Below are 13640 nucleotides of genomic sequence, written 5' to 3'. Positions count from 1 at the left end.
TTATTTATAAATACATGTGTAGCAACCATTGGAGAACTGAAGCTCAAATGCCATGCTTAGTAAAAAGATAGAAAGATTTGAGCAAATTTATAACTTTGCCTCAAATAGGTTCCTCTTTCCTTTGATGGGATGGGTTCAGTGCAAAGAGGACAAAGGTCATATAATTGGCCTTTGAGTGCATTTAACATTGCAATTTTATAGATAAAAAGTGAGATTGTTAACCAAATTGCAAAAAATAGGTTGTCTGAGATTGTTATTTTTTTTTTTAAAAAAAAAAATATGGCTATTTACTCCAACACTAATCTTTTCTGCCTTGTCTGCCTTGTTCACCTCCAAAGGTTTAAGCTTGCCAAAAATTACTTCAGGGATTCGCAAATCCCATTCACCAAACTCCACTGTGAATTATTATATTTCAAACATGAAAATTTTGCGAATTGGTTTGCAATTTGAGTTTGCTTCAAATCCTTGATTCGACAAGAAGCTTCTTTAAGTAGTTCACTTCATCTATGCTTGCTCGCCATTGATGATTATTTTAGTAGGTCTGCATATTGACAGGCGCGAAATCACAGTTACCAAAGTTGAAACATCAGTATATGATCTTTTTGTGCCAGGTAGGCCACAAAGATTTAGCCATAACAAGCATTAACTGAAAATTACAAAATTTGTAAGAACATATTATGACCAAGGAAAATTACAAAATTTGAGTATAAAATAACACCATGTCAGTGAAATAAAGCTCAACACTTCAGAAGTCATAAATCAATACATGTTTCACGCATATAACTTTAGAAGCTCATTCTTGAACTTGGCCTTCACTTGTTCCCTCTTTATCTTGAGAGCAGCAGTGACTAATCCAGACTCAGGGGTCCATTGTTCAGGCAGCAACTTAATCTTTGCAGGAGTTTCAAACTTATCCAATTTTGCAGCTTTTGCCACCTGCACACATAAAAATATGCTCTTATTTCTGCACTAATTCTTGAATAAAACAAAATCAAAAGACCTTTTTTACTTTGGAACTTTCGGCATATGCAAGGGTCGATTGGCCTCTTGTTAAATATTATGCAAAAATATAAAACTTGCTCAATAGTTAGATCTCTGTATCTCCTAAATATGTATTCTGCAGTTCCAGCAGCAGTGGAGATGTAATAAAATATGGCTTTGTCACAGTAGTTTCAAATAAGTTTTCAGAAGAAAAAGGAAAATAAACAAAACCTTATTAAGAGATTGCTGAACCTCGCTGACACTTTCAGCTTTCTCACACAGCTCAGAGAAATCACTGTAGTTGATGCCAGCTTGTTGGGCCCACTTCTCGAGGACCTGGTGCAAAGGAACAACTAGTGCTACACAATAGTTATGGAAGGGATCTGCGTGTACCATGATATTATCCACATAATTGCTCGATGTGAGAGCCGCCTCAACCTGCAATAACGCAGCTACTAATTCAGTGAGCACCTCTGAGACATATTCTATTAAGAAATATAAGGTAAAGCTTTAATTGCACCTTTCCAAGGGAGATATATTCTCCATGTTGAAGTTTCACTATATCCTTCTTCCTATCAATAATTTCAAGGCATCCATCAGGGTGAAATTTTCCAATGTCACCACTATAAAACCAGCGCATGCCCCTCTCATCAACCTGTACTATGTAACAGATCATGAGTGCATGTATATACAGGCTACAAGATCAAGTTGCAGCATATGTAAAACATAAATAGAAAAAAAGAAACACAGACACAGCTTGGAAATTACCTTGTACACCTCATTAGTTTTTTCTTGATTTTTAAAGTAACCAGCAGTTACACTGAAACCCCCCACTACAATCTCTCCTCGGGGCATTGGTTTGTCAGTTGTCAAATATCCACCTTCTTCCCAAGAAACAAGCTACAATATCAAATTAAAGACACATTAAATCCCATTTGAAAGTATTCTACCTGGTACACCCCATACACTTACCATCATGAATTCTTAATGGAATTTACAAGTTTATGTCGTATGCAATGAATTAGCAAAGATTTATACTTCCATGGAAAAACAAACTTTTGATTGTTATTGTCAATTGGAAGCACTCACCAAAGATAAGCTAGTGCGAAGTGAAATGTGCCAAACACAGTACAATTTACCAAATTCTCTTCACAAACAAGAGTATAGATCTGATTACGAAATTCTGTTGAAAGTTTCGTTACCAAGTCGAGGCTTACCTTAATGTAGCAACAAGGAAGCGGTGGTCCAACACGTCCCACCGTTGAATCATCCCACTCAGAAAAAGTGGCTCCGGCAAATGTTTCAGTCAAGCCATATGCTTGACCAACAGGAGCCCTGCCGAAGGGCAATATTTTCAGAAGATCATCTTAAATGTGAATATGAAACAGAATAAAGAAACTTTTAAGCAATCTACACAGAGACCAATTATAAGCAGTGGAGCATGCTCTAACATGGAACTGAACTTGATCTTCTTTGGTAGCTGATACAACATTGACCTGTCAATTCTAAACTTAAAAAGACCAATAGTTTATGATTCAAAGTCCGATTACCCCATGCAGATGTTGATAAACCGCTGTGAATCCGCAGATAAAGGAGCTCCACCACAGAGCACAAATCGGATGTGTCCTCCAATTAAAATGCGTACTTTTTTAAAGACAATGATATCCCACAAAATTCTCTCCAATCCCCAAGCCCCAAGCCAGCTTCCTTCTACAGCGGCTAGACGTCGCTTACATCCAATGTCGAATAGATGCTTCACTAACCCCCCTTTTTCCTCAACCTAAATTACAACATAATAGATAGTGAAGAAGAAAGCTGACTGTTTACCCAAGTATTCTCAACCAACAGATATGTGCCAATCAAATGCAAACCTTTTTCACAACTCCATCACGAATTCGATCTAAAATAGCAGGAACTGCTGTCATGAGGGTTGGCTTTAATACAGAAGCATCCCCCTTGGTTCCTTTCTTAATTTTGTTAGAAGTGTCAGTTAACGTCAATGCTGAACTATAACCCATTGCACAACCTGCAGCCAACATCACAGACTGGACAACCACAGTGATGTTAAGACGATTTCAACCAATTAACATTAAAAATACAAATGCAAACAAGAAAGTACCTCAGCTGCCAGTTCAAAAACATGAGCCAGGGGCAAGTACGCCATGTACACATCATTTCTACCTAGTTTTGGGATTACTTTCATAACACCTGCAGCAGTGGCTACAATGTTTCCATGAGTGATCATGACCCCCTACAATTGTTACATACTACACCATGTTAATGCCACTTTGTGTATAAGGATACTAGGCTTTCAGAGCCAGACAACACAAACATATGCAGGTGTTTATCATGACTTAAGAAATTATAGAGCTCAAATAAAAATTTCAGGAACACATTGAGAAGAAACCTCTGGGTTCGGGATTATAACTCGCCTCAAAAAGAACTTGCAAACAAACATGGTACAAAAGTTATACAAAGACACATTACTCTAAGTTTCTGGACCACATTTGAATTGGGCATCTGCAACCCCAAAAAATAAACCAGAAAATAAAACCCTTCCAGTGATGAGCAATTGGCAAAAATTTGCTAAGCATGATTCTGGATCCACCCTCTCTCTCATTTGCAGCAAAGAACAAATGCACAACATAAGGAACTAAAAGCAGGAACAAACCTTTGGTAAACCTGTACTGCCACTTGTATACATGATAACAGCAATACCATTTTTGGAAGGCAGGCTTGGATGAACAGGACTTTTTTTCCCAAGTTTCTCAACCTCAGAAAAAGATGTGATTGTCCACTCGTTCATACTTCCAGAGATGGTATCATTTTCAATTCCATCATCTTCAAAGTAAATAATATTGTGGATACTCTTTAGGCTTGAGCTTATAGCAGCCAACTTCTTCAACTGCTTGGATTCGCAAATAAGAGTTGACACTTGGGTCTGTAGAGAATTTACAGCTCTGAGTTAGGACTGTTCAAAATCTTTGTAATTCACTATAAAATATAGTATGGATTTGCATGTTAGTCATGCATATCCTAGACAATACGATATCCTAAGGTATACAAGAGCAGCGTTTTCCTAACCTCATTAAGTGAGTGAATCAGGGCATCCTCGCCTAGAGAAGCGTAAATAGTAACAACAGTGATGCTTTGTCGAAAGCATCCCTGGACCAAAAATACAATCTTAGCATCTCCTGCATCCATAAAGCTAAACCAAAGAAGAAAAAGAAAAGAACGAAGAGGAAAAAAAAAAAGAAAAAAGACATTTATGATGTCAAAGTATGAATGAAAAAAGGCTACCTGAAGAGCAATGAACCACTCTGCCCGAGTGTCAGAAAAAATAGCAGCACGGCTATCCAAATCATGACCTAATTTGACAAGCCCAGATGCAAAGTTGCAAGCACGATCAAATATCTGTCCATAAGTTTGCCATTCATAATCCCCTAAGTGTAGTTTCTCAAACTTCCTACCATCACTACCTGTGACAAATTCTCTGCTAATTAGCTTTCTTGTTCCGAGAAATGGATTTCGTGAATTCTTTTTACAAGATTGCTCAAATAGAGCTGCCATGGTTGTGGCTCCTTCCCAAGGAGCTTCAACCAGCTCACTAACTCGAGCATTACGAACTGCATAACCTGCCTCACCACCAACTTGTACTGGAACTCCTCTTTGCTTTTCCTTTTTCTTTCCCAGGAACAGAGCAGACAGCAATATAGGTATGAGAAGACCAATAATAACTGCACCCACAATCCCATATGGCCCATAGCCTTTCCAAACAGACAAGTAGTCACCAGCACCCAAATTTTTCAGCAGTTGTGAGTTCGACAAACCTCCATCGGAATCCCCCATTTTCAATGTTTAACTTACAAAAGTTCCTTTCCACAACAGATCAACTTGTTACCTATAATAGATGACAAGTATTAGTGACATAATCCATTTTTGAACTTGCAACCAGTTAACAAATAACTCTCCATTCATGATCTATCTATCAGGAATATAATTAACAAATATAATTAGTATGACTACTATAGCTCATTGAGCAACAGGCATTGAATAGACCTAGATTAAGTTCATTGAGCAACAGCATGTGTTCAAAACCTTACAATACTCTAGGCATGCAGATAACATTGACCGCTCGTAACACACAAAGTAGACCACATCCAGAACCTTTTCTTGCAAAATCACGCTAAGAAAATTTGGAGACTTTAACAGTTCTGACATAAAAACGTAGCAATTTCAAATGTTTGGTAATTAAACTCAAGAAATGAGATTTCAACATTAACCGACTAGAAACAATTAAAACAGGAACTTCAGATTTTTCAATACCCCTTAATTTGGAATTTATGTTCCCCTCATCGGTCTTCTTTAAAACGTAAAGCATGCAACCCATTTTGTTGTTCAGATGGAAGGGGTATACAGCAAAAGAAGCATCGAAGGGATGATCTTGGGTTACTGAAGTTACTGTTAGCATCAAATTTTGGCAAAATACAGAGATTGAGCTTCAATTATCACAAATTACGAAATTGGCTAGAGAAAAAACTAAATCGAACCCAAAACCTAGACGCAAATAGATTCGATAGATGATATAAAGCTTATCCTGACAAGAACTCCAACTCAAAAAAGATCAGAAAAACCAAATCACCATAAAAGATTAATTGGAATTGAAACAAACAGAGACGAAAGCAAAACAGAAGATGAAGAATTCTTACTATGTGATGAAGATAATGCTACAATCTTCTTTCTCAGCGGGTGTGTGGAAGCTCGATAAAGCTGGGGAGCAAATGAAAAGCAGAGAAGGGTGGCACCGTGGCAACCGAGAAAAGATCGGGGAGTGTGTTTCACGGTAATAAACACTGAAATTATGAAAATGACCTCTCGGATTTAATGTAATGGCCGGTTGCAGTGAGGGGGTAGTTTCGTTATTGTGGTTGACTATGCGTATTTTAGTTGCCCAGCCGTACTGTAGGATCGAACAAACGCCACGTGGTGGGGAGAGAGAGAGAAGAGAGAGAGGATACATGCTGACCATGAAAAACTCAAGTGCAAGATGACACGTGGCGAACAGTATGAGTGTCACGTGCGTACTGGCCATTACGGTTTTCCACGTTTCTCATAGGCACGCGTCTCGATGACATGTGACCATGAACTGGTCGTGACAGATTGCAGGTCTAGTTGTTGATAAGATGCCACAGTTAACATTAACATTAACGGACATAATTGTGCAGATAATTCTTAACCATTTTTTAAGAAGCAATTTTTTACTATGAAGTTAATAAAGTAATTTTCATCTTATTATCAAAATTTAAGATTATTTTTGTTTTTTTTTTTATTGATTTTGGAGAAATATGCAATATTTTAGTAGTTTTGAAGAATATTATCAATTGAATGGCCTACGTTTTATAAGGTGTGATTTTTAACCAAGTGAACTATCCATTAAATACAAAAGACATTATGAATAACATATGTTTGGTTCCTATGCATGCTTGACTTGAATTTTAACGTCATTAGGAATAGAAAACTGCCAAGTCTGAAGAACTTTGTGTTCCCACCAAGTTCAAGTAATCGAAAATTATCAAATGGAATCATGGGATAAGTAATGCACTCTACTACAACAACAAAAATTATAGAAATATATATAAAAGATCCCACCAAAGCATTTTACATACAACATATTAATGCCACACTATTCCAAAATACACCAAAACAATAATGAAAAAGGGAAGGAATGCATTACATCAAAAAAAAAAAAAAATTAAAGTAGAAACATACGGGTATAATAAATGCATACATGGCTTTGAGTGGGTATCTTGTCCAACTATTTTATTTAATTTCTGTGTCTCCTCCCACCCAATGGCCTTATTCTTAAGGTCTTCATTAACCAATCATATTTCCTTGCAATCACAATCTGCCCAATGATTACTCCAACAACAAATCCAAATCCATATCCAATCGCAACTATTTTCCAACCAAATTCAAATGGTGATCCAGAGTCTTGACTTTCTTGAGAGATTGAAGGGTGAGAATGCGGCTCATTAGAATTCTCACATTTCCGTGTCAATGTTCTCCCACACAATCTTGGATTCCCCTCAAATGAACTGTTTTCAAATGTATCAAATTGTTTCCCCTGTGGTATAGGTCCTGCGAGATTATTATGAGAAACACTAAAGACTTCTAAGAAAATAAGTTGTGTTAGCTGCTGTGGAATCTCCCCCGACAAATTGTTTTGAGAAAGGTCTAATGTTTCTAGCTTTGTAAGGTTTCCTAAAGATGATGGGATATGACCGGTAAGGGCATTATTAGAAAGATTGAGCAACTGAACTCCCTTTAAATTTCCAATAGATTCAGGAATCTCACCGACAAATCTGTTGCTTGAGAAATCAATGGCCGTGAACACTTCTTGAACCTTCTCATAGAAAACAACGTTTCCTTTGTTTGTCATCACCATAGAGTAAGTATAAGCAGCCCAAGCCACATCGGCAAACCAATATCTTTTTTTTTGAAAGTCTGAGCTTTCATGAATATATGTTAACATATGCTCATCATCCTCAAATTTTTTGGCCTTCCAATTTTCAAAAAGTCTTAATGGCAGCTTTCCCATAAAATCATTGCAGGAGATGTCAAGGATATGGATGTTGGGGAACTTAAAATAAGTTTGAGGCGTCTCCATTGGACCGTTGAATTTGTTTGACCGTAACATGAGGACCTGTAAATTTGGAAGATCTCCCAACCAAAATGGAAACATATCATTGAATTGGTTATCACTAAGATCAAGGACCTTTAGCATTGTACACTCAGCCAGCAATCTCGGTAACTGCCCTTGGAATTTGTTTTGACTCAAATTTATTATCCCCAATTGGCTTCCTCTTATCCAAGTTTCTGGAATGCTTCCTTGAAATTTGTTCCTTTGCAAATCAAGTACCGATAGAGAAGCACTAAAGTTGTCAAAGCATCGAGGAAGTGAACCACTTAAGTTGTTATTAGCCAAATCAAGGACTATAAGAGAACTCAGATTGCAAAACAATTCTGGCATATTTCCAGTGATTAAGTTGTTGGAAATAAAAAAATACAAAGTGGAGACTGGTGGAATCGGAAGTGATCCTTGGAGAAAATTTGACCTGAGATCAAGAACTTGTAGAGAAGTCCATGGAAGAAAAATTGGATGTTGACTAAAGCCTGTGAGCAAGTTGTTGGAAAGATCAAGAACCTCTAGACTTGTTGTGCTTGTGTTCCACATCCATTCTGGAACTTGGCCGTGAATCTTGTTGTTGGACAAGTTTAGATTCTTCAACTCATGCTGGCTTCTTATGAAATTTGGAACCTCGCTCAAGTTGCATGAAGAAAATCCTAAAACTTGAAACTTTTGAAGAGTTGCATTGGCACTAGTTTCTTTAGTGAGTAACGATAATTGATTACCAGAAATATCCAATTCAGATAAATGTTTGAGCTTAAGAAACTCATCAAACTCCAAAGTGCCGTTAAAGTAGTTCTCAAAAAGATAAAGAAATTCAAGATTCTTAAAGTTGAAGATTGAGTTTGAAATTTGACCATGAATCTTGTTGACTGCAAGGTCCAAGACACGTAAGTTTGTGAGGTTCATAGGCCCAAAAGTAATTGGACCAGTTAAATTATTGTTGTTCAGGCCGATGACAGTCAATTGTGTCTCATTCTCGAATTTTATTTCACCACTCAAAAGATTATGGCTTAGATCAAGAAAAGTCAATTGAGGCAAGTTTACAAGCCTAAAAGGGACTTCGCCTGTCAATTGAGTCCATGAAATTTTTAGAGAAGAGAGTTGAAGTAGGTTTCCAAGTGAATGAGGAATGTTACCCACAAAAGAGTTATATGAAAGGCGAAGAGTGGTGAGTTTAGTGAGGTTACCAAGTGAAGATGGAATGGACCCTGAGAAATAGCAATCCCAAATAGACAAGTAAGTCAAAAAGCTAAGGTTTCCCATGGAAGCGGGTAGCTCACCTGAGAAACTCGTGTGTGCCAAACACAATTTCTGAAGAGAGCTACTCCATGCAAAGTTAGGCAAATAACCGGTGAGACCTGCATTGGCACCTACATTAAGAACCCGCAAGTTTGATAGCTTAAAGATGCCTATTGGAAATTCTCCGTGCAAACCACAACCCCATAGAGAGAGGAATGTTAAAGAAGACAATTTTGCCAAAGTATTAGGCACAGTAGAATTAATATACACCCCACTCAAATCAAGCTCTTGTAGGTGGGTCAAATTTCCAACTAGGGTTCTAAGGCTAGCCTTTTTGAGTTCCAAAAGGGAATAGTCTTGAGACAAATCAAGAGATGACAACTGGGACAATTGTGAAATTTCTAAGGGGATTTCACCAGAAAAATTAGAGAAAGAGAGATTGAGATGTGTTAATCTTGAAAGATTGCGTACCTGGGGTGGGATAGAAGATGGGAAAAGGGAATTATTGGCAAGGTTAAGCCTTTGGAGGTGAACAAGGCGAAAAAGGCTACTGCTGGAGTTAATAGAACCAAATAGACAGCTGCTACTGAGGTCGAGACCAATTACACGACCTGTGTTGTCATCGCACTCAACTCCATCCCATGAGCAGCAATCACTTTTGTTTAGTTCAAGTGTCCAAGACGCAAGCTTTAATTGACAAGTATACACCGGTGTGAAAAAGCTTTGCTTGAATTGCAACAAGGCAGAGCTGTCATCACCATGGCACATAGGAGGAGAAGAATGAGTGAGTGAACATAAGGCCGTGAAAATGAAAATGAAGAGAGAAAGCGATGATAAACCCATAATTAATGTTGCAACTAACTTGGTAATTATGAAGCCTCCTAGGAGTAGGAGAGACCTTATTTATAGGGTGGTGGAGTCTTGTCTTGTAGTTGTGCCCTTAATATGAAAGCTCGGCAAACGTCGCAAAAGCCTTGCAAAGTAAAGCAAGACTTCGGAGACACTAGCAAGTGGAAGACATAGAAAAGAAAAAGCAATATGGGAAAACAAGACTTGATAAATTAAAGTGTGAAAAAGTTAAACCACCATGCACAACAGCTAGCTAGGGCCTTCATGTGACATATATATGATGTGAAATCATAATGCACTCAATAATAATGGAAGCATCTAATTAGTCACACTTTTTTTAAAATCCCATTTGGAGTCGATCTCCAAACTTAAATGTAACGCGTATATATATCCTTAATTACTAGGCTATAAAGGAATATTTATTGCTCTAAAAAATAAAAAAATAAATTATTATTATTTTTTAAGGAATACACTAAAAAAATAAAAATAAAAAATAAAAAAAAACTTCAAATAATGTAACGTTTTTTTTTTTTTTTAATGTCAAACCCTAAAAACCAAAAAAATTAAACTACTTATAACACATTATGTCAATGATAAGATATACGTTATAAATGGGCGGAGATAATAACGTTACTCCTTTCACAAAAGCATAGAGGAAATGTGAAAATAAGACATTATAGAAAGTGCTTTAATTGAAGTGCGAAAGTAATACCTTCTATAAAAAGTTTTTTAATTGAAGTGTAAAAGTAATAAAATACCTTTTTATAAAAAGTGAAAGTAATACCTTTATAAAAAGATTTTATATAAAAGTTTTTTAATTGAAGTGTAAAAGTAATAAAATACCTTTTTATAAAAAGTGAAAGTAATACCTTTATAAAAGGATTTTTAATTAAAGTGTGAAAGTACTAAAATACCTTTACAAAAAGTGAAACTATACCTTTATAAAAAGTGTTTTAATTGCTTTATAATAATTGTTGTAATTGCCGTATGTCATAAGAACGGATTAAAATTCTCTCTAATTACTTAAAATTGAAGATTCTCATGTTATAAAATCGTGGTCCTTCATTTTAAACCCATAATAACAATGTCTTTATTTATCATCATTCATGTCTAATCTAAAAATTTATGTTTCTTCTTTTACCCATTGGTTCTATGTCTTCTCTACAGCCACATGCTATGGCCAGGAAACGAATTAAGGCAACAAAAGCATGCATATGGATTAATTGATAAGTTTATTAGAGAAAATTGGTTGAATGGATGAATTTAAAGATGGTTGGCTTTGTGTAGCTGAAATTAAAGTGGGATTTTAAAAAGCATACTTTAAGGTATAATTACCATAATATATTCGTTTATTTACAATTACAACATAATGTGAAACGTGCTTGACTACTTGACTTGTCCCTCATACAAGATTTGGCATTCATGAACAAACTCACTTTTAAGAAGTTTCCTATCAAGATTTTCATAGGAAGGAACAAAGTGCTTTCGCTTAGGACTACTTTTTCTACTCCACACTCAAAAAAGTCGTACGTAAATTAGACATTAATTATTGCTTTATTGCTTCAAATTCCGCGTTTCCACCTACAATAGTTTTCATTCAGTACTCGCTCAAAACGAATTTTTGGTTTCCGGACATTCACTATAATTTTATTGTGAATTATTCAAATTTTCCAACCAAGATTTAATTCTACCACACAATTACAAGATTTAATTCACTGTAATTTTATTGTGAATTATTGGCCCTCAGACAATATTTTCTCGAAATTACAAGGTGCGCATTTTGTATCCATGAACAAAATCACATGAGGTCTCATCAGCTCGTTTGTCTCTTTGTAAGATATTTTCATAGGAAGGAACAAGGTGCTTTCGCTTCAAACCGCGTTTCCCGGCCCTCGTCTACACATGATTTTCATTAATTCTCTCAAAAATAAGTGAAAAACAACAAGTAGTATAAGATTAGATTACATGGTTGTTGTTTCATATAGATTACAATAATTGAGTCACACTTTTTCAAAATACTTCTTGTTTTGAATGAGTCGTCTTCTTGGGTGTACAAACTTATGTAACGCTTATAAAAGCCCTTCACTTGTAGTTCTTTCTTTATCAAAAGAGCAATATACACAGTAAAAGATGATGAATAACTCTGGATCTCCAATACTGCTACTTACAGGGAAAATTTCCAACTGAAATTTTTTTGCTACCAAATCTACGGAATCTTATTGTAGCATACAATGAAGATCTCATTGTCCATTTGCCTGAATTTCACTCTAACGGTTCTTTGGAGCTTTTGACACTTGAGGGCACAAATTTTTATGGTAAACTACCGAATTCAATTGGAAATCTAAGTTCATTATATTTTTTAGATTTTCGAAAATGCCATTTCTCAGGATCTATCCCACTTTTACTAAGTAATCTCACTCAACTCACTAGTTTGGATTTGTCAGAGAACAATCTTATAGATCACATCCCTTCTTCCTTGTTAACTAACTTGACTCAACTAATTTATCAGGACCTCTCATTTAGTAAATTGGTTGGGGTGCTAGAGTTTGACATATTTCTTAAGATCAAAAGTTTAAGTGTGCTTATTCTATCATCCGACAATTTGACGTTGTTGACAAAGGCCAATTCAAATGATACTCTTCCACAGTTTCACACTTTAGGATTGGGTTCTTGCAACTTACGGAAATTTCCAGATTTCTTATGTAACCAAAGCAAATTGACTTGGCTTGAGTTGCAAAACAACAATCTTACAGGCTTAATACCCAAAAAGGTTTAACCCATTTTATAGAGGCGTCCTAACATGTATGTATATAAATTAACTATAATCTTATGAGGCTTTTCCCTAGACATCTCTTTCAAATTTACTCACCAGATGTATATATGCAACCTTATTCTCACATGATTGGCCGATTTATATATATAATCCATAATGTTATTATATATATGAACAATATTGTAATTATTGGACCGTTTTCAAGATAAAGACTCATAATTTAAAATTTCATTTATTACTATTGAAGAATATTATATGAACAATATCGTAACACATGCAGTATGATGGCTTTCGGGTGAAGAGGCTTTTGGTTAAAAGTCATTCACCAAGGCGCATGAGCAATAACGTGTTGTATAAGTTATGAGGTATGATACAGTCACAACTTAAACTCAACTTTAGCCTAACTTCTAGACCAAATTTCTCTCTCTCTCCCTAGTTTAAGGCTATCTCTCTCCTCCACATGCAGTTTTTTTAAAAAAAAAAAAAACTTAAAGAGAAAAGTTAGGCGAAAGTTGGGTTTTAGTTGTGCCTTTATCATTTTTCATTAGTTATATACTTTGTTTTATTCGAAAATATTCAAACTATACACCTATTTGATGAGTACTGAATTTGGCCCCATTAGAAGGGGAACAGAAGAGAAAATTATAACCCTAATCCTTGTTTTTTGTTTGTTTGTTTGTTTTTGTTTTGTTTTGTTTTTTGTTTTTTTCTGAGCAAAAAATGATAGACGGAAGAAACAAATTGTGGTTATCCTACTTAGGCCTAATAACCAATTGTGGCTAAATGTTAGTAAAATTTGCTAACCGCCTAAGCGGTAGTGGTTATTTAATAACCGGCGGTTAGTTGTTAATCAAACAATTAGCAACCGCTAACCTTTTTTTTAAAAGGAAAAAATAGAAGAAAAAGAAAAAAAAAAAAAAAAAAACCTAAAACGCCATCTTATATATATATATATATAACCGCCATTTAACAAATGTGTGAATTGAACAAGAATTTCACCCCGTTACTTGAGATTGGGCACATGAATGCTATTTAGCATTTCAATCGTGTCCAGAGATTGCCCATTCAAGTCTTAAGGAACAGATAAAAAGAAGAAAACACAGAAAC

The 13640-nt window shown here is 35.7% G+C and overlaps 2 protein-coding genes across 3 annotated transcripts; both read right to left on the bottom strand.

Annotated features, from left to right (window-relative positions):
- Window positions 1–576: 576 nt before the first annotated feature.
- LACS8 (AMP-dependent synthetase and ligase family protein) lies at window positions 577–5830 on the bottom strand. Of its 2 annotated transcripts, none has more exons than XM_059594556.2 (12): window positions 5691–5830; window positions 4282–4882; window positions 4066–4146; window positions 3653–3922; window positions 3101–3232; window positions 2853–3026; window positions 2532–2761; window positions 2199–2316; window positions 1750–1881; window positions 1502–1636; window positions 1213–1419; window positions 577–936 (listed from the first exon to the last, which is right to left on the bottom strand). In XM_059594556.2, exons 2-12 carry the CDS (start codon window positions 4828–4830, stop codon window positions 772–774), a joined length of 2193 nt encoding a protein of 730 aa, XP_059450539.1. In that variant the 5' UTR covers window positions 4831–4882; window positions 5691–5830; the 3' UTR covers window positions 577–771. The 2 variants fall into 2 exon arrangements, with proteins under 2 accessions (XP_059450539.1, XP_088372577.1); XM_088516451.1 differs by lacking the exon at window positions 5691–5830 and adding an exon at window positions 5308–5652.
- Window positions 5831–6638: 808 nt separating this feature from the next.
- Window positions 6639–9763, bottom strand: LOC132180565 (receptor-like protein 6). Its single transcript, XM_059593437.2, has one exon. The coding sequence runs from the start codon at window positions 9752–9754 to the stop codon at window positions 6806–6808; it is 2949 nt and encodes a 982-aa protein (XP_059449420.1). The 5' UTR covers window positions 9755–9763; the 3' UTR covers window positions 6639–6805.
- Window positions 9764–13640: the final 3877 nt, after the last annotated feature.

The sequence above is a fragment of the Corylus avellana genome, chromosome 5, assembly GCF_965113065.1.
Source record: "Corylus avellana chromosome 5, dhCorAvel1.hap1.2, whole genome shotgun sequence".
Lineage (NCBI taxonomy): Eukaryota > Viridiplantae > Streptophyta > Magnoliopsida > Fagales > Betulaceae > Corylus > Corylus avellana.
Note: the sequence above shows the minus strand (reverse complement) of the source record. Positions and strands in the feature narration are given on the sequence as shown.

What these genes read in the sequence shown, in the direction of transcription:
- LACS8 (XM_059594556.2), bottom strand. Translation starts at nt 4,830, where the DNA reads ATGGGGGATTCCGATGGAGGTTTGTCGAACTCACAACTGCTGAAAAAT. An exon ending in TGATTCACTCACTTAATGAG is followed by an intron (nt 3,923 to 4,065) that starts GTTAGGAAAACG and finishes AATTCTCTACAG; the next exon opens with ACCCAAGTGTCAACTCTTAT. An exon ending in GCAGTACAGGTTTACCAAAG is followed by an intron (nt 3,233 to 3,652) that starts GTTTGTTCCTGC and finishes TAACAATTGTAG; the next exon opens with GGGGTCATGATCACTCATGG.
- LOC132180565 (XM_059593437.2), bottom strand. Translation starts at nt 9,754, where the DNA reads ATGGGTTTATCATCGCTTTCTCTCTTCATTTTCATTTTCACGGCCTTA.